Source organism: Camellia sinensis, chromosome 15 (genome assembly GCF_055761805.1).
Source record: "Camellia sinensis isolate YWXY chromosome 15, ASM5576180v1, whole genome shotgun sequence".
NCBI classification, from domain to species: domain Eukaryota; kingdom Viridiplantae; phylum Streptophyta; class Magnoliopsida; order Ericales; family Theaceae; genus Camellia; species Camellia sinensis.
Window position 1 is genome coordinate 37,925,593 of NC_138975.1, and position 21,263 is coordinate 37,946,855.

The window sequence follows — 21,263 nt, forward strand, 5'->3', positions numbered from 1 at the left end:
AAGCAACAACAAAGGCCCGCTCGAGCGTCAAAAGCGCCGCTCGAGCGAAGAGACCAAAAACTAGGCAAAGATTTTACGTTTTAAAACACAACCAACTTATTCCCAACTTGCCTAACACAACCCAAAACTCGAACACAAAGAGTAAGGGATAGAAAGAGGATAAGACAACAGCACCCTTACGGAACCGAGTCCGGATTACAGTTAAATACAAAAAGGGAAAACCGGGATCGCTATAACCTCCCCCCCTTAAAGAATTTCGTCCCTGAAATTAAGGATACGCCAAAACACAGGGTTAATAGATCACAGAGCATTCAATATCCAAGCCCCACAGAAAGAAATTACTTTCATAGCAAACCTCCGACTCACTCTTACCAAGGAAGAGACTAACTAGGGGAACACGTTCTAAACGACAACACCTTAGGCACGCAAGCCTCAACAAACCAAACCTCCCCCGAAACAATTCACCAACAACCGACTAGTGCTTCAAGCTAAGTCACTACTCAACAACACGACCAAAGCAAATCTTTAGAGTAGATAATAAGAAAACATTTTCTTGTTCAAGAGGCATTTCTCAAAGATGTTTAAATTTTCAACGTTAACGTTCCGGAATAAATCTTGCATTTTCCATACGAAAACTCAAAAGCTTTGTAAACATTTTTCACAAATACGGTGCTACCCAAAACGCAGAGTCATCCACAGTTTATTTGCCAAGAGATTAATCTGGAATTCTTTAAAATCCTTGAATTAGATCAACTCTTCAACAATGCCCTTAGATGGTGCAAACACTGGAAAAATTTTGTTTTCCATTTCTTTCCAAAACATCACTATCCACCTCTCGTCCCACTTCCCAGGAAGGTCGGTGAGAGTGCCTTCCATTCCTGGTGTGCTGAGGGGCTTCGGGGATTGTTTTCCTTCCTCCTTTCTGGGTATTAATTGCTGGCATCGGCGTATCTTGCAGCGGGTATGGTGGCTGCATAACATTTTTCTGCATCATGAAGTTAACCACTGACTATAGGTCTGCCAACTTGTTCGCCAAATCTTTTACTTCTTCATCCCTCCATAGGCACCTATCCCTCCATACCTGAAGGTTATCTTCGTTATAATACTTGCCTTGGTCTATCTTCTTCGAAGTGTTGCCCTTCTAGCCAACGTCTTTCTCGATGTGGCCCTGGTCATGAGTTTCTGCATTGTGGGTGTCTCCTTCAATATCAAAGTCAATTGGACTGCCACTCCCAGTAGGAGTGTCGCCCCCAATGTTTTCCTTCTGTCCGTTACTGGCCATCTATTCTTCTAAGATTCCCACAGACGGCGCCAAATTGTGTGGGTAATTTTCTGACCACACTGCCCGCCTAGTAATCAGCTGGAGAACACCGGCAGAATAGATGGCTTCAGCAAACCTGTAATAGAAAGAAAAGGCTCCGGCGGTGGCTCTTCCACCCGGGGGCACTCCGATGATCAAGTTAGTATATCTCTCAAAGATAATCAAGTGCTAAACTCACAAGCTTAAGCATAAAACTGCGTACCTTAGAGCCACGGGGGTGCCTCTCTTTTATAGTTTACTCAATTCAAGTCCTACTAGAAGCCTGACTTCTACGGACTCCAATTCAATACTGACTTTGGACTCTTCAAGAGATAAAGATAAACCCCCTAAGAGTTTTATTCTTATCTTGGCTAAGTCTTCTCTTTACTCTAGGACTCTTGCCCTTTATCCATTTTCCGCTTATCTCGGATTCCGATATCTTCGGAGGAAACCTCGGCCTTGCCGAGATAACCTCGGCGTCACAACCAGGACACGTGGCACCTCGGCTGACACGTCGGCGTCACCTTGCCACGTGTTGGTATTCAGAAAATACATCCCCACAGCTTTGATATACCGAAATCAGAGATCTTCGCAGTCCAAGAATCATCCATCAGTATGTTTTGAGGCTTTATACCGCAATGAACGATACAGGCTTCACACTCCTCATGTAGATACAAAATCCCTCTAGCGATATCAAGAGCAATCTTCACTGTTTCTTTCCAACCAGGATGTCGACTCGTATCGTCCTTGAACAAAACATCCGCAAGTGAGCCATTATTCATGTACTCATAAACAAGAAGCTTCCTTCTGCCTTCCACACAAAAACCAAGTAATCGAACCAGGTTCCTGTGATGTGTTCGCCTGATTGCAGTCACCTCTATTTGGAACTGGAACTCCACGTCTCCCTCTTCCTCCACAATATTGTCTAGTCTCTTAACCGCAATATTTTTGTTACCTCCTCCGGATACCAAAGTTCCTTTATAAACTGTTCCAGAAGAACCCTTACCCATCTCTTCCCTGAAACCTTGTGTCGCTTCTTCCAGCTCGTTGTAAGAAAATGATCGCAAACCAAACTCATCAATAGATAGGCCTAATTTTGCATTGTCCGACAGCTTCTTATACTTGTGAACTCGGTGCCTGTACCAAAAGAAACTAGATATTGCAATGACAATACATAGGCATGCAAGGGAACCCAAACTTCCAGCAAGAATTGAAATAAGATGCCCTTTGTTTTCAGTCACAACCGTTGGACCGGATGGACTATCCGGGGCTATTTGATTTGGAATTTTAGCAGGAGCTGTTGTTGAAGTAAACTTAACAAAAGCTGTATATGTATCAGAATCGCTCAAGTTTCTTGTACCATATCTCAGTGGAAGCTTATGTTTGTTGCATTGCCCACTAACATACATTGCTGCCCCACAACGACAATCTTCTAGGCAAGATTTCTTGCAATCTTCCTTGTTATTTGCTGGTACAATCGAGTAAGCTAGGCCAAACCACCTCAATTTCTCCGAAGTCGTAATGTTCACTAAACCAAAACCTTCTTTGTTTCTGCAATGTTGTTCAGTAAAATTCATGTAGCAACCCAGGGCTTTTTTACTGGGGTTGACAAGAACAAAACCAGGATAACAATAGCAGTCAGCTTGTGTGCCGGTTGTGATTGAGCAGTAACTGTTGAATCCGCAGAAACCATAGACTTTGCAGTGATCCTGCAACATAGACCACTCAATCAACACGTTTGAGCTCGTACTATGGCTTGCAAATCTGTGTGAATACAACCTAAAAATCCCATCATCGTCAAGCGTTGCACGGTAAATTATGACAAGGGGGGAGGCACCGGAGGCAGAGGCCTTCGCCAAAGTGAGTAGTCGAAGACTACTAATAGTAATAGTCAAGTTGTAGTAGCCATTTACTCCTAGGAGTGAACTTTCTGAAGCAGAAGCGTAGGCAAAATCCGAGTCGGAACAGTTTATTGGGAAGGCAACGAGATTACCATCAACCTGCATTTGAAGACGATAACGACCACTTGAGTGGTCGAAGGAGCTTGATGCACTAGAAACTAGTCGCTGACCATGGAAGAGAGTTTGGTTTCCTAATATGGTGTCAGTTGGGAAATCACAGCTTTGCCAAATAACAGAAGAATCGTTGTTGTAGATCAGAAAATTGCCAGAGTCGAGCATTGAAGCAGAGAGGACACGACTCAGAGTAGTGAAATCAGCAATAGCCAACTCTGTGCCTTTCTGAGTATGGTTTAGAATGAGCCTACCGTCTCTGGTGAACTCAATTGTGGAGTTTGAGGACACAGGAGGGTAATCTCGATTTCCAGTCCAGACAACGGTGTTGTTTGGGTTCCCAATTATCCATATTCCTACTGCAAATCCATTCCTTTCTGGGTAGAAACCGAATGCGAAAAGGCCTGAAGGTGACAGCCATGAATTGGGTTTGCTGAGAGGGGACAGAAAAGAACCCAAACTTATTAGATTGGAGGTCTTTTTTTGAGCTTCTATGGCTGCAAAGAGGATAGAGAAGATCAACAGCACAACAACAACAACAATAGAAGCCATGAGAGAGAGAGAGTTTTTTTTTTTTTTTTTTTTTTTTTTGTAGAATCACTAATAGAGCATACAGCTAATAGACATTTTCCAAGATCTAGTCCTACGGATACAGATGACATTTCAAAACATCTTCTTTTTTTCCTTTTTTTTTTTTCCTTTCACGAGAAACAAAAGGAGACCAACAACCTCTGTGCAAACATAAAAATTATTAAACACCTTGTGGAGTATTATCTCGTTGTTTTACCAATGAAAAATTACAACACACTCGGATAGGCGGTTGCCTAAGATCACTTTCCTTTGTTTTTTTTTTTTTTTTTTTGAAAAAATTGTAATTCAATGTAAGTTTTCAAAACAAATTACAAATTTATCAACATTAATAATTAAAGTGATAAACTTTTCCATGATTTTATAATTTTTTTTGCCTCATATTTTTATACTCTTATATTACATTTGGTTCATTAGAATAAAAGTTGAACGTAATGAAATGACCATTCTTTTTTATAATGCTAAATAATGATTTTATTTATAATTTTTTTTCATTATTTTTTTAATGAACTAAACATGACATGGAATGCTTATTTCATTCCACCATTCCTGAGCCAAACACTACTTTTATAATGAATAATTCTATTTATTATTTTTTTTAATAAATCAAATATGAGAATGAACATTCTGTTAAAATAATCATTCGATTCTACCATCATTTCAATGAAGCCAAAACTACCTTAGTCCAAAGGGCAAAGTTTAAAAATAGTTATTGTCCAAAGGCCTATAAAATAAAAAGATTTTCTTGTCTAAAATCCAAAAATAAAGACTTCATTTCAAATAGTTGGGCCAAAAAAAAGGAACAATATTATTGTCAAATGGCCTCGTAAATTTTTTATTTTTTTATTTTCCAAAGTCTCCCAATTTTAAAGGTTATAAGAAGATTGTAAAAGAATATTATTTTTTTATTTTCTACTGTAACTTTTAAATTATTATATGATGATTTTTAAACTATTCAAACATTGGGGTGTGGTCCAATGGTCTACTAGTTACACCTTAGGCCATGTTTGTTTGGGTGGACATGAGCTTGGGATTGGATTAATAGTTCAATAAAATTATTAATTCGATATTTGGTTAAACAATTGAAATAGAGACTAATTATTTTAAACTTGACTATTAGTTAAGATAAGATATATAATCCAACGGATTCGTAATCCTAAGACTATTAATCATGGGAATGCTAATCCAGTCCGCCCAAACAAACATGGCCTTAGGGTGTAGTGAGTGGGAGATCAAGGGTTTGAGTTGATGGAATAATGGTGGCCCTTCAGTTGTAATTTAATTATACTAACATACTAACATTATCTCAAAAAAAAAAAAAAAACTCTAAAATGAGATCCGATTGTCTAAAACTTAGATAAATGTATTCAAATATCATTAGATGTCTAAGTATTATTAATTTTTGAAAATTAATTATAATATATGATCTCTTGCACTTTTAGTAATAGTGTTAGTATCCATAAAAAAAATTGTCGGTAAATTATGAGTCAATTCTATGTGATGAGCTTAAATATTTGAAAGTCTTGGACACTTTTTTTTAATATATCAATAAATTTGAAAATACTTATTTTGTTTCTAACACTTTTTGACAATATTACTAGATAAAAAAAAAATGATCAAGATCTATAGGTTAATAAGTTTGGCTAATGGGATGAGAAATGTTTATTTTGTTATAACACTTTTTAAGAATATTAATAGATAAAAAAAAAATGATCAAGATTTATAGATTAATAAGTTTGGCCAATGGGATTGGTGAGTAAATCCCCAAAAATTATTCATGTGGACAAATTGATGGGGCTCTTGATTAAGAATAGTGTTTTTTTTTTTTAAATGAAAACAAAAAAGGGTCTCCTAATAGGGTCTAACAAATGGACTTTGAAAGGTCTAAAATACGTTGTAAGAAAAGGGCCCATATTTAAAAGTAAGGTCAAATTTTGCTTCCGCCTTCAAATTGACAAGATTTCTATTGGTTCAATTTATTATTTGACAAGTTGTGGATGAAATTTTTATGGATATATTAGTTTTAAAATTTGTGTTTTTTGCTGCTAATAATAGTTTAAAAAGGGATGAGTTTCTTGTGAGAATTTGAGAATCATGAATTAATAGTTTAAAAAGGGATGAGTTTCTTGTGAGAATTTGAGAATCATGAATTAATAGATTGGGTTGTGAAAATAAAATTGAAAATGTAGACCTATTAATTTAGAGTAGTTCGTGTTGGGTACACTACAAGAAAAAGGACATACAGCGACATTTTTTTCTATGACGTTTTTCAAAAACGTCGTGAAATCTGTCCAGAATTTTCAAATTTCAAAAAAATTAAACTAAACCATCTCTCGTTTTGTGCCCCGGTTATTTCTTTTAAACAGTGGCTCAACTCAAGGCTATGACATTCTTTTATTCAGATTGAACCGAGGCGTGACTTCAGGAAGAGAGAGAAATCGAGGCATCAGATCTTCGAGGCGTTGGATCTTTGATCTCCATCAATTCTTCAGTTCACTGCTGGAAAATCCACTTTTAGCGGCGTTTAAAAAATGCTGCTAAAAGTACTAAAAAACGTCGCTAATTCTTTTTGTGACGTTTAGTACCAAACGCCGACGACGCGGCCGTCGCTATAACTTTATGGCGTTTGAAAAACGTCATTATATTAGTATAGGTTATAAACGCCGCCAAATGTCCTACCCTAGTTGTACTGTGATATCACTATGACATTTAGCGACGTTTTTGAAAACGCCGTCATAAACATTTATACATTTTAAAAATCTAGCCGTTGGAGTGGGATATAATGACCTTTTTTAAATGCCGCCATGGCCTTTTTTTTAATTTTTATATTGTGCTAATTTTATATGATTGAACAAAAAAAAAATACCTGTCAAACAATTATCAAGAACTAATAATTGATGATTATTAAAATAATAAATAAACTAAGCTTGAAAACAAAATTAAAAATAAGAAACAATGCATTGCATACCTAAGAATAGAAACAATTCAGCCTTTAAATACATCAATTAAAATCAAAATGGTCAAGAAGTATAATTTACCCAAAAAAATTAAAAAGGAATCGAAAGCACACTAATATGGTTTATAATATTAAAAATACCACTTGTCTTCCAACTATATCCAAAGATGAGCCTACACTATATGCAACAGATGATACATTTGGAACCATACAATACGCTATAATCCAATTAAACAAGATAAAAGGAATTAGAGGGGGGGAAAAGTAAAAGAACAAGAACAAATAAAAAAAGCTTCATCATATTCCCTCAAATGGCTTTTTCCCTCTCCTCTCACATAAATTCTACGAGTAGCAACTTCATATCCATCATGATGATCATTCAGAGTTAAATAGCTTCTCACAATCAAATAGAGTTGGGTTTCAAATTATTCTGTCTTGTCTTCTTCCAAATCACCGTTCGATACCCCGTTGTTTCCACCGTGTACTGATCCGACTGCAAGTGGACTTTGAATATCCTTTGAAGGCATAGGAGATGGTTTTATAAGTGTCAAAGTATTATCATCCCTGTCAAACTCTTCACTTGCTTCTCCCGAGTGAGTATAGCTGCCACATGTTTAGTCATTGGGCCCTAGCAGGGTTGAATGGGATACAAAGCACAAAATACAAAGAACACACATCACACCTTGACCTGCAAGTAAAATTTATTAAGATTCCTCACTATTTTCAATTTTCAAGAGCTAATGTCCATTACATTGGCACTATAAAACAGTTGATTCATTATCGTTGCCCCAATTTTAGGGCTGATAATGAGGCTAAAACCCTAACCTAAAGTAGCCACAATCAAACTTTTGCATAGAGAAGTATTTCACAAACCAAAGAGCATAATTGAATTTCCTATTTCTAAATTCAATGGTCCTAAGAGCTAATGGGTAGTGAATAAAAAAATACATACGAAAAATTATATAGAATAACGCGTTGAGTTGTGAGCCTATCACTTTAAAATCAAAATCTGTCAAGGTGACTTTTACTTATAAAAATGTCATTGTCATCACCTGGATCTATGCTAACCAATGCCTTCACTAGTACTTGAAAAGCAATCTGAACAGAACATATGGACCTTCTTTAGTATAAGTAACATCTTTAAAGGGTTTAGAAACATAATTATTACTCTTACTAATATATTAATGAGGATTAGGGAACATAATTACTGCGTATGTAATATGGTTCATCATTACTTTGGACTATTAAGGATAGTTATTATGATCTTAGTTTATCAGGTAAAATAATTCATACGAAATCATGTTATTGGGTTCTAAACTAGCAAAGAAGAGTAGGAAAGAACAGAAAGTCTAGGGGAGATTAACTGTGAATTGTTTGGAATAATTCAGCACTTCGCATACTATATGGGAAAATCAAGATTTTCTGTCTCACAAAAATGAGTGATCTGCTTAATGTAAAAAAAGGGGGATAAATTGAGACAAAAAAAAGTCCAGAGAATTCAATAGAACAGCTTAGGTCACCCAATCATATATAGTTTGCAGACTGAAGTCTGATGCGCCACGTGTAATTGGAACCTACAGCTGTTTCTAGACCAGCAATCAGTTTGTCTAACTATTAATCATGTAATATAAATGTACAAACAACTTTCACAAGCAGCACAACATAAAGTAAACAAAATTCCAGTACAAGCATTGAGAAATCTGAGATCTAACAAGGTGAGAATACAAGGCGTAAGCAAATACAAACCTGAGACGTAGCTAAAGTGTTGTTGTTTGCCAAAATTGCATCAACAGGTGATTTACTGAGTTGGCTTGGGTCAGAAGTAGTTCTATTTCTTCTAAAGGAAGGAATAGCTCCTTTGGACTTGTGTGCTTCTGCTGCTTGTTCACATATCTGCAATAATTGGAAATATGCATAGCTTACATATATATATATATATATAGAGAGAGAGAGAGAGAGAGAGCAATTGATGCAGTCAAGTTGATGTGAGACCCATGATAAGACGATAAATTGATCCACATTTACATAAATAAAATAATTTTTACATCAAATTGGTGGAATAGGATGAAGCTCTGTTTACCAAATTGATGTAGAACACAATAAGGGAGAGAGAGAGAGAGAAGAAACACCCAAGAGGCCATAGCCTTAAACACTCCCAATATTATTGAATCAAAACTGACTAATACTAATTTTCCGTCCAAATTTTAAATGATGAGTGATGAAGCACCACATTGAAGCATGAGTTTAAGTCCAAGGACTTAATTGCTACAATTAGAAGATGAATGAGCGAAGTGAAATTCAGATGTCTGAATGTGAAAAGTGTAACTTACCCAAAAGTTAAATACTGTGGGTATAAAATTTGCGTATAATTAGAATGTAAAATTTTTGTATTTGTCTCAAAATTTTGCGGATATCTAGCACCTATGAACTTTGTATTTGACTCAAAATGAAGCAACTAGGAGCAGGTCTGTCAATTATAAGGGAAAAAACATCATCAAATGTAAAGCATAAGACACCTGAATAATAGGATCTAGTAATGCAGATATCACCGGATCAAAGTCAGACTTCTTTCCTGAAGCAGGAACCATCATGCCATCATCCGTCTCAATTATCTCAAGTAGTACTGGTACTCCTTCCCTCACTGCAGGTGGTGGGGAAAGATCAACAGCAGCAAGGGGTGGATACCGTAACAGCTTCTCTTCTCGAGTTTTCAGGATGTCAAAGAATGTTTTCTGAGAAGCATCTTTTAGTGCCCAAAGTGTGTTACAAAGGGCTGTTTCTCTCCCCAACAAATCTGATATCTGTAAGAGAACAAACTGTTAAACAAGCAAAGAAATACTCACAAGACAACTAATTCATCCAAAAATGGATTATCATTCAACTCACAGTATAGCTGTAAAACTCCAGGGTATTACTAAGTTTGTATGAAATTATAATACTAGGTTGCGACTGCAAAACTTGTTCAATTCTAACTTTAAATGGCCGGCAAACTCCTTCAAAAATCCTGTCTAGAACAAACGTCAAGTCAGTCTCATTTTTTCCTATATCACTCTCTAAACCTTTGGAGGAGAATCGGCGTGCAGCTGGGCCAGAATCAAACATTGCATCTGGATCTAGCAATGCAAGGACAAGTTCTCTTTCAGATGCCAATGCCTGCAAGAAAAGCGACAGAATTATGCTATAAGGTAATTCTTACACAATAATTCCCCCTTTTTTGGTGCTCTAGATCAGACTTGAATCTTGCACCTTCTTCTAGTGGGGCAAAAATTAAGTTTGGGCCAGGGTTTGTTTCTATACTTTTACAGAATAACATTGGCATCCCACATATCATATCCATTCCTTTTTGTCACTTTTTCAAGAGACTATCCACATAAATGCCTCACCAAGAAAAACAACAAATTACCTCCTCTGGTGGAGGAGAATAAAGAGGACTCCACTAGATTCAAACACCTAGACACAACATCCTCTAAAGCAAAATTGATGACTGCATTTACCAAAGTACCATTCTAGAGAAGGGCTTTGGAGATCCTTGTATCTCTTACAATTGGTTTCAAAATAATGCAGTAAAAGTAGTTTCAAAGGTTGCTGCAGTTGGCAGTGCCAATATGGGTTAATGAAAATTAAGAAAGAATTGCTGAAAAAGAAAGTGTTCTATTAGCGTCAGCTAAATATATACATTTGGTTAATATAATTATCCACTAAAAGCGTTAAAAATGGTGCAACCTTTATTGAGCAAATGAGCAATTAAATTGAATGTATTAAATGCAGATCAATTTCAATCATCCATTGCACTATTACTTTGACAAAATCATGTTAGTAACTCGCTGAAATCACTCACCCACGGAAGGTAAGCTACTGTAAAAGTAAAGAGACCCCAGAAACTCATGTGGATAAAAGGATTTTGCTTGCTCCAAACATCGACCTGTAAAATGGGGCAAAATGTAACAAGCTTTCCAAAACAGTTAATGCATAAAGGGTTTATCAATTAGAAATGTTTTACATGTAAACAGAGAAACACTAACCATCATGAATGTCAATGAATTGCTCATAAATATTATCTTGGCAAATGACTCAGACACGTAAGGTATCATCCCCTCAATGAGAACAATCCCAGTTAAAACAGTAGCACCAAATAAGAGCATGTCAAAGAAATCGGCAGTCCTTCCCTGGAAAGATAATTAATTTTTTTAAACTTATTTAAACTATTAGTAAAAGTCTAAACAATCTAAAATAGATTCTTAAAATAAAAAATAAAGAACTCAAATAAACTCTATCAAACATAGACATACATGTGACGACGTCGGTCCATGAAGGTCTTAGGGTGGTCTGAGTAAGCACAGGAGATGAAGCAGATGGTTTCGCCAAGAAAAGACCATCCAAGAGTGCCTAAAGGAAGTGGGATTGGCGATCTTCTACAACACCTTTTCTTCTAAGTTCCACTAACTATCAAAATTATAGCATTAATTAGGGGGCTTAAAAAAATATAATATGCTGTTACTATAAGTTCCACTAACTATAAAAAAAATTATAATATGCTGTTACTATAAGTTCCACTAACTATAAAAAAATTATAGCATTAAGTAGGGAGGCCCCATGGCTGCCTCTGGAAGGGTTCTATGAAATGTTTGAGATGATTCCATAGGAACTCCAAAGCCGATCATTGGTTTTGGAAGACGAATAGTCTCACTATCCTCACTCATCATCCTCTTCTCATACCTCATTTGCTTTTTCCTTTTCCAGAATTCTCTCTCAAAAAATTTCCTCTTTGGCTTCGGCTGTGAAATTTGAGAAAAGATCAATTACGCACAGAATTTACTAATGGCAGTATGAACAGAATTAACAAAAAAAATAAAAATAAAAACAAGGATCCTGGTGCATTAGTAATTAAAAAACAAACTATAAAAGCCGTAAAAATGTATTCCCCTATCATGAAAAGGGGTTAATTGAAAACCTGATGTTTCATTATGGGGAAGAAATACAAAAAATTAAAATAAAAAATAAAAAACTTATCATCATCAGGTAGTAGATAATCTGCTGCCTTTACCATTTGAGCAGCACATAAAAAATCTGTTATTTCATCAATTGAGGCATCTGGACCTGCAATATTTTATAGGCATTATTAAGAGAAAGATTAAATCTAATGAAATGCGCAATCTAATGAAAGATTAAATCTAAAAAATGATACCAGAGATCTCCAATGATACCACTTGCCTCTTGTCTCACACCACACACATAGCCACACAGAGAAAGACAGAGTGCACAGAGATGGCTGCACAGTGGTGAGATGGTGGTTGGAGTGAAACACAGATGAGAAGAAGATGAAAAATGAAAAAAAAATATATATATATATATATATTAATGAGGAAAGACTCATATTCTCGAATGAGAAATTTCAAATCTCAAACAACTATTTTTGAATGAGAAATTTCAAATCATAAAACATATATTTTTGAATGAGAAATCTCAGATCTTAAACATGTTTTTTTGAATAAGAAATTTCAAATCTCAAACATATTTTTGAATGACAAATCTCAGATCTGAAACATATGAGAAATCTCGGATCTGAAATCTTAAACTTATGTAAACCCTAGGAGAAGAATCGATGGAAGGAAAAGCTTGCTAGAGAGAGAGAATATGAAATTGAGATTGTAGACGATGGTGCTCACCTTAGTCAACGGTGGTGATGGTGGTGGCGATGGAGCTTCGAAATCGAGAGAGAGAGAGAGAGAGAGAGAGAGAGAGAGAGAGAGAGAACTTCAAAATCGAAATCACTCTGAGATTGGATCTGAGATGAAACCGAGCTGAATAGGGTTGAATCTTAATCTCTGAGACTGAAGGGTTTAGAGAGAGAGAGAGAGAGAGAGAGAGAGAGAGCGATCGAGTGAGTGAGAGATTTGAGGGATTGGTTTCTCCGAGACTGAAGGTTTCCCCAATTCAAAATGAGGGCTTGAAGAGAGTGAGAGAAGGGTTCTGATTCTCAAAGAGCTAAAAGAGACACGGAGGAATAACGTTGCTGTAATACATGTGAAGGCGTTAAAAAAACGACTTCTATTCCTTAAACGGTACCGTTTTCATCAAAATAAAATGTGACGTTTAAAAAATGTCGTTAAAGGTTAGAAACAGTGGTGTTTAAAAAAACGTCGCTAAATAAACGCCGTTAAATTCTATAATTCTTGTAGTGGTTGTTTGATCTGAAAAATCTTGTTCTACTCGTGATTTGAGCGTATATCTCCATGATTGTTCGAATCCCTATGATCTAAATCGATCTAGGGCTCAAGGTTAGGGTTTTCTGATATAGATTTGCTACATTCACACAAGATCTATAAAATTTCATGGCTAAAACAAACGATTTGGAATTGCTTTCTCTCGATTTAGTTGATTTCCACCTTTTTTTTGCTTTTGTTGTGTTTTCTCCTTTCGTTTTTGTTCCTTTATTTCTAGTCCTTGTGTGGAAAGCTCTTCTCTTTCATCAAATTGAGCAGCAGCAATGGTGAATCGATTTATCTAGGGTTTCGAGTGCGCTGTTAGTGTCTCTAATCATGTACGGGACAAGTAGCTGGCGTTGGATGTGGATCGTTGGTAACAATGAGTAGAAGCTCAACGATGAAGAGATGCAGATCTGCTCTCTCTAAGATTAGAACTGTTCTCTCTCTCTCTCTCTCTCCGATCTGCTAACATGGTAATATCATATATGCTTTGTCTCTCTTTAGTCCATTATTTTTCCTTTTTTTGGAATCTCATTTTGGCATTTCTTACTTTCTAACTCTCCTAATAATCATTTCTTGCTTTGTCTCTCTTTTCTGTAAATCTTCAATATTTTTATGGCTGATTTCCCCCTGCCCCCCTTTTTCTTTGGTGCCTTAATATAGTTGGTACAAGTGGTTTTGGAGGCATGCCAAGCATTTTTGGTCAGAGTACTTTTGGACAATCGTATGTGCTTCCATTTTTTGTTTTGTGGTCATGGACAATTCCTTTTTTTCATATGCACACATGACCATCATAATTAATTGCACATTGAAGTCTGTTAATTTCTTGTCCTTCCTAGAAGATTAAATCTCCCTGACCTTCACCTTTTTCAAAATCAACCCATTCACCGCAGTAGAAATTATACCATTTATACTTAACTTCCAATTCTTACACCTTGGTATCGAGTCTGGTAGCATTCATTTTGACGTTTAAGCATATTAAACTTGTGATGCAATCTAGTGGAGAATTTCACAGATCTAGTAAATCAAATTTTAAGTGTTCTTTGATTTACTGCTTGGACATCTGTCACTACAACACTATAATTGGACCTTTAAAACAAGCCAGAGAAAAGTGATCAATTAAAGCAGAGAGAAGCAAAGATAGAGAGAAAAAAAGGTAGTGTTTGAAGAAGGAAGAAATTGTTCATTTTATAATTGAAAAGTTAAAATCCTAAAACGTTGAACTAAAGAAATAATGTACAAACAGTGTTGCGAAAACTTTAAAATTGATGTTTACATTTAAGTAGTAAAATTTAGCAAGAATTCAATAGTTTGATATTGGAAGGACTTTTTATAACATATGTTCACATTCTCACTCATTGATGGATATGATTACGTTGTAATAGTAATTTGAAAACCCATATGATGGACAGCCAAGAAAAAGGAAAAAAGGAATGTAGGTGTTTGGCAGATGCTGTTTTTTTTTTTTTGTTTGTTTTTTTTTATTTATTTTTTTGGGGGGTTGGGGGGGTGCATTTGCTAAAAAAACTGATGCATTTGACAAACTACTAAAAAAGTTGTTTTTGCGCCTGCCTTCTGTTTTTTAAAAAAAAAAAACTGAGCTTTTTGGGTTTGTCATCTGAAAAGCATTTGCCAAACAAAATTGGCTTTTGGTCTAACAGGGCAAAAAAGCTGCTAAAACTTGTTTGCCAAACAGGGGCATGTGTCCATAGACAAATGCATGTGAGCATGTGTGTCATACCTGGAGGAATCTCCCTTCCAATTTGATCCACCAACATCCTTCAATAATTAGGCATTTATTGATTTACATAATAAGATACCATATATTAACAATGAAACTATCACGTGGACCCCTGTTGTTGGACTAAATGCAGATAAATTTTAGAACTTGTGATTACCCATAAAATTTTTGCATTCATTTATTATCTCTCTCAAAAGATCAGTAAATTTTTTTCCAACCAATTTTAATATGAAATCCTCATATGTGCATCTTGCATTTTATCATGTCGTTTACAATACCTGGTATTAGCTGCATGAAACTAGTTTGGATTTTCATGTTCTGATTTGTGATTGTAAGTTTGTTTACAATAAATGGAAAACCTGAGTATGAAGTGGTTGATGGTATTATTAGGACAATGTAGAATGTAGAAGTTTTAAGTATTTTGTTGAAGTTTTAAGTGGTGAGTATTAGGACAATGTAGAATGGATTTTCATTGTTTTAAGTATTCACCACTGGATATTCTAATCAGTCTGTCTTTACCTTTACAGCTGGGAGCCCCGTTCGTATCACAAATAAGAACTTCATTGACTATCTCTTCGTGCAGAGTTTGGAGGTTGCCATACAATATGATTTGCCAATGCAGATACACACTGGGTAATGCGTTTATGATTGTTAAGTGGTTTCATTTGATGCGCTTGATTGCTGAGACATTTGGAAGAAGAAAATAATAACTTGGAATGCTTTTAGAAGTTTGGTATGGGCTAGATGTTTCAAGATATCAACTTATTTCTTTTTCACCTGTCCTATTGTGATAGATCAAACAGAGAATTAAGGCAAATCTGTTTTCTCTTTTTGTAGTGCTTGTTTGACTTCGACTCTTTATTGACTACATTTTTTTGTTCATTCGTTCCTCGCATCAGTTTTGGAGATAAAGATTTGGATTTAAGACTCCCCAATCCCTTGCATCTCCACACCCTTCTTGAGGACAAGAGATTCTCTAAGTGCCGCTTAGTACTTTTACATGCATCCTACCCATTTTCAAAGGAAGCATCATATCTAGCCTCCGTTTATTCTCAGGTAAGATATTGAAGATTACAATGAACAATACGTTGGGATGTCTATCTTTGATGTTAAACTTGCTAGTTCTCTAACAAAGCAATGCATTCAATCTTTAGGTTTACCTTGATTTTGGGTTGGCTGTTCCAAAGCTTAGTGTTCATGGGATGATATCATCTGTCAAAGAACTTCTGGAGCTAGCTCCAATAAAGAATGTGAGAACAGAACACATGCACTTGATGAAATATTGGAAGAAATGACTGCTTATTTAGTAAAGAAATCTCATAAAAAGATAAAGAAAATTAAAAAACTGGCAAAATTTGGCACGATAAATTTCTCAAGTTTAGAGGTCATAATTAAAGATTTTTACATACATAGAGGTAATTTTACATTCTATTCCAAATATTTTGGTAGTTTATGATCATCTACTATATAATCACATATTTTAGGCATCAATTTGCCTAATTGTAAGCATGCAAGGATTGTACTATACTGTATCATGACCTTTTGATCATATGCTGAGCTGATTTGGATCTCCTTAAGCGTAAGTACCAATAATGATTTGACTTGTGGGCACTTGATGGCATTGCAACTGGATTTTTCAAAGTTTATTTCAGTAGTAAGTCTGGCTAGGAATCTTTATCTAAAAGCCCAAAAGTTGTGTGAGTTAATGCCTACTGGCTTTATTTGAAGTACCTAATAGTTAATAGGATTTAAAGTATGAGGTCCAATGGTTGGTCTAGGAAGAGCTATAAATTGAGTTATATTTTGCATTGTGCTTATCAAGAGGGAAAAGAACAAAACATTTTGTCAGATTGTTCTCAAACCAGTATTGCATAGTTTCTTATTGGAACTTTAATGTGCAAGTTTTGGTGTTTTTTGATCTGAAAAAGATGGTTGAGCTATAATTTTTGCTTAATCATTGCCAATTCAGGTGGAAATAGTGCTACTGGAGCAACTGCTGGAGGTGTAGCTGCTGGTGTTACCTTACTTTTTGCTGCACCAGCATTTGGGTTCGCATGGTGGCGCCAAAGGAAACCACATGAACATTTCTTTGATGTACCTGGTTTGTGCTCTTATCTGAAAAATAGGTTAAATTGTCCATTTGGATGTGTAATGTGTTCACTTTATACATCTTTCATCAGCCGATGAGGATCCAGAAGTCCACTTGGGACAGTTCAAAAGTTTTTCGTTACGAGAATTGTAAGTTGCAACAGATAGTTTTAGCATCTCTTTCTCGATCTCGATCTCGATCTCGATCTCGATCTCTGTCTCTGTCTTTGTCTGTCTCCCTCTCTCTCAATCTCTCAATCTCTCTCTCGATCTCTGTCCCTCGCACAATCGCGTTCTTTGCTTACACATTACCTGTACTTTTTTTTGGATAATTTTTTTTCTCCTAAAAATTTCTCTATACAAGTATATATATGAATTTATATATGTATCTCTATGTATTAATTTAATAATCATCATTATTTTGTTTTCAGGCTCTCGAATGATCCCATCGTTGATTGGCAATGACGGAAAAAAATCAACTCCTGTGAGAAAAGAAACCCTAACTTTCTCATTGGAGGTAAGTTCTAATGTATCGTTGTAACATCTCCATGGATTTGGTCCCAAGATACAATGTCTTTTCAGATAGAGTTAAAGTAGCATTTGTTATTAGTGATCCTACACTACAGGAAAAAACACTTTTCGTGACCAACATTTCTGGTCGCAGAAAGGTCAAATCTGGTCGCTAATAGTTTTTAGCGACCAAAAAAAGTTGGTCGCAATTTGGTCGCCAAAAGTCCGTCACAGAAGGTTTTTGGAGACCAAAAGTGAAGTTGGTCGCGGAAAATCATCATTTGCGACAACATTCTTTGGTCGCGGAAGGGACTTGAATTTGTCAAAATTGATCCTATTGCGACTAAAAAATTGGTCGCTAAAAGTTAGCTTTTAGCGACCATCTATTTTGGTCGCTGAAATATAACCATTTGCGACGAAAATATTGGTCGCAGAAAGTGGACTTTTGGCTACCAGAATAATTCTAGTCGCAGAAAGTGAGCATTTGCGACGAAGTTCTTGGTCGCGAAAAGTGGCCTTTTGGCGACCAGAATAATTCTAGTCGCAAAAAATTGAGCATTGGCGACGAAGATTTTGGTCGCGAAAAGTTGAATTTTGGCGACTAGAATAATTCTAGTCGCAGAAAGTGAATATTGACGACGAAGGTGTTAGTCGCAAAAGGTGGACTTTTGGTGACCAGAATCTTGTTGGTCACAGAAAGGGTGTATTTAGCAATTCCTAGAACCTTATTGCGACTAAAAACATATTGGTCGCAAAAAAATTTTTAATTTCAAAATTGATTCTTTTAAATATAATGCTAAATTTTTTGTAATACCTATAATACATTTGCAATTAATACATAATTCATGTCCATCCAATCAATTTTAATATACCAATCCAATCTAAAAAAAAAAAAAACCATCAATTATAAAGTCAAAATAATAATTAATATATTTACAACCACCTGTCAATATCAACACATTACATGCCCAAAATAACCATCCATCCTTACAATAAATTCACCACATCAAAAATCAAAAAAGCCATCAATTATAAAGTCAAAATAGTAATTAATATATTTACAACCACCTGTCAATATCAACACATTACGCGCCCAAAATAACCATCAATCCTTACAATAAATTCACCACATCAAAAAATATTTAACAAAACATCAAAGATTTCAAATGCATGTCATATTTGTCCGATGCGAAGTATCTCAAAAACTCCACATATATATATGCACAACTTAGAATTAATGCATCGGCAAACTCAGATCCATAAACATGCATGACTACGCCTCTAGCTAGCTAGCTACCTGCAATAAAATAAAAAAATAAAAAATTGAAGAAAGCGTTGTTAATAATAATATATTTGTTTACATTTCTAAATAAAAAAAAAAAAAAAACCACAACTCCACCACATTATTACCATCCTTACAGTTCGTGTATTATCTCCTCCATCACTAGTTCAATCCCTAACTATGTAAATAGAATTATTATCCATGTATAGATTGTAAGTAGAATATTCTGTTAAGTCAACATTGTGGGGACAACTGTAATGTGAATCAAAATATTATGAAAACATAGTGTAATTTTGCCAAACATTGAGAGTAAATTATAATTTCTCAAATTTTCAGGAGAGATACAATGTATTTATTTATTTATGTGTGGACATTGACGATTCTCAGCCATGTCTTTCCCCAACACAAGCTTCAGTAGTTGGTGAGAAACCAACAGAGAAAAAAAAAACAAACAACCAGCAATCCAAAGCAACACAAACCAATTAACTAATATTAGAAAAACACACCATCATCTGCAAACACCACCTACTCCTTTATACACATAGTACCTCTTAACTTTACCTTTACATAAAGTAGCCTTTAACAAGATAAAGCCTCTTGAACCAAACAAGCTAACAAGACAGTCATAGAAATGTAACTATGTACCTAAATCCAATAATTTAATACCAAGTCATGTACTGAAAATAAGGCACCTCAACCTATGTCCCCCAACCATCCAACTATGTACCTAAATCCGAATGAAATTAACCTATGAAACCAATCAAATCAATATTAGACCATCATATGAATGGATGCCAACACGACAGTCATAGATCAACTGTCAAAATCAGATCTATGAGCTGATAAATTGAAGCAAATCCCAGACGTATTCACAAACCATCAAAAGCAATAGTACTTACTCATCAAAAGAGTCGTATCCACTACCATTGCCCTGCATTTGTCTCATAAAGTGTTCAAACTGCTCAAAGTGTCCTTCATATGATTGAATTATCCCTTTCAGTGATGCTACCTCTTCTTTAAGGCCCTTAACCTCTGCATCACATGCTTTACAGATGGACCTATATTATAAACACAAAATGAAACACTATTATAGGCTGCTGCTAAATAGGTTGCTGTTGCTGTATATACAGAGCAGATTTTAAGAACTCTCTTTAAATAGCATATATGAACTATGTGTCATATAATGTATATAGGTTGCTGCTGCTGCTGCTATATAGGTTGCTGTAGATTTTAAGAACTCTCAAGTTTAAAGCATCATGGAATGTATATGCCTTTATTCAAGCTTGCTATTATGTCATGTTCATGATTATAAGATTACTATGTCTAAGATAAGATGACTGAACATAATTTGATGCATGTTTTTTGCCTTAAGGGATCAAAAATCCTGGCTCCGTCCCTAAAACAAATCCATCTGGTTTCCATCGATATAGATTGGAAACAAACATGGGCTAAGTATGATTCATACCAGTCAAATCCATGGCAAACTTACACAAGCAAAACCAACTACTAGAATGTTACAGCTTTAGTTTTCAGCAAGTAATTCGAAGTTGTAAATATTGTATGATTGCTTGATCGATGAGGAAAAAAAAAATAGTAAAACCAACTACTCCAAAAGGCCCAGCATCATATATAGGCCAAAAACCAATTATGCAGCATCAGCTCAGGTACATGGAATTGGCTATTCTTTAGTAATTTTCAACTGATACAATCCAGCAATTAGGAAATTATTGTAATGTCGCTTTAGAACAGGACAGGACAGGATGATTGGTTACATCTAAATCATCTAATAATATGTACGAAAATCAGATTTATTCTACAGTTTCAACAATTAAAGTCAATTAAATCATTTGCAGTGTGAAAAGATGATTTGTGAAAATTTATGCCTCCATCGACCTGCCATTCTCTAAGAAAATGAGACAATCACACGGCTGATGTTGGGCACAGAGAGATTTCATTAATTACTCATTGGAAAATTGAAAACAAATGATAGATACATGAAAGAGAATCAACAAATGTGAAACCCTAGTCCTTACAATACTTCCATGGACTGATATATGAAGGCTTAAAAAAGAAGACAGATTTGTCTTTTTGTTTATATGTAGGCAAAATATATGTTTCGCTAAGTGCTATCAGTACATTTGTACAACTTGTGAATATTAAATATGTTTTTCTAGTGATGAGCCTTGTGGTACAGTTCCCAACTATAATTTGGAAAGTTGGCATTTTGGTCCTATCTGCCCAAAATTACTTTGTAGTTTTGTGTTCAATTAAAGTACGCTTCTCATGTCGTGTACAATCACCTACTTTGAGATGGAGAGGGCTCTCATAACTTGTTTAGATGATTATGGACATGAGAAATGGCAAGAAAGGAGGAGATGTCCCTTAAAACTCATGTTTTGTTTCTCACCAAAAGTGGTGAGAAACGAAAATTACCCTTTGTAACATGCTTATAATACCTAAAATATCCCCCTCAATACAAAGTAAGTAAAATTAAAAGGCACATGTGTCCTCTTTTATTATTGTTCATCCAAGATAATGAAAAACCACAATCATTTTTCTTCTTACCTTGGTCAAAGACGT

The 21,263-nt window shown here is 35.4% G+C and overlaps 2 protein-coding genes across 4 annotated transcripts; both read right to left on the bottom strand.

The window, feature by feature from the left end:
- Nucleotides 1-1,842: 1,842 nt before the first annotated feature.
- LOC114301907 (G-type lectin S-receptor-like serine/threonine-protein kinase LECRK3) lies at nucleotides 1,843-3,939 on the bottom strand. Its single transcript, XM_028246862.2, has 2 exons — nucleotides 3,927-3,939; nucleotides 1,843-3,809 (listed from the first exon to the last, which is right to left on the bottom strand). The coding sequence occupies exons 1-2, from the start codon at nucleotides 3,937-3,939 to the stop codon at nucleotides 1,843-1,845; spliced, it is 1,980 nt and encodes a 659-aa protein (XP_028102663.2).
- Nucleotides 3,940-6,947: 3,008 nt separating this feature from the next.
- LOC114301903 (conserved oligomeric Golgi complex subunit 6) lies at nucleotides 6,948-12,868 on the bottom strand. 3 transcript variants are annotated; one of them, XM_082908754.1, is made up of 8 exons: nucleotides 12,523-12,868; nucleotides 11,146-11,953; nucleotides 10,879-11,022; nucleotides 10,695-10,778; nucleotides 9,743-10,009; nucleotides 9,373-9,657; nucleotides 8,603-8,749; nucleotides 6,948-7,544 (listed from the first exon to the last, which is right to left on the bottom strand). In XM_082908754.1, exons 3-8 carry the CDS (start codon nucleotides 10,996-10,998, stop codon nucleotides 7,533-7,535), a joined length of 915 nt encoding a protein of 304 aa, XP_082764880.1. In that variant the 5' UTR covers nucleotides 10,999-11,022; nucleotides 11,146-11,953; nucleotides 12,523-12,868; the 3' UTR covers nucleotides 6,948-7,532. The 3 variants fall into 3 exon arrangements, with proteins under 3 accessions (XP_082764880.1, XP_082764882.1, XP_082764881.1); XM_082908756.1 differs by lacking the exon at nucleotides 10,879-11,022; XM_082908755.1 differs by lacking the exon at nucleotides 10,695-10,778.
- Between the last annotated feature and the right edge of the window lie 8,395 nt (nucleotides 12,869-21,263).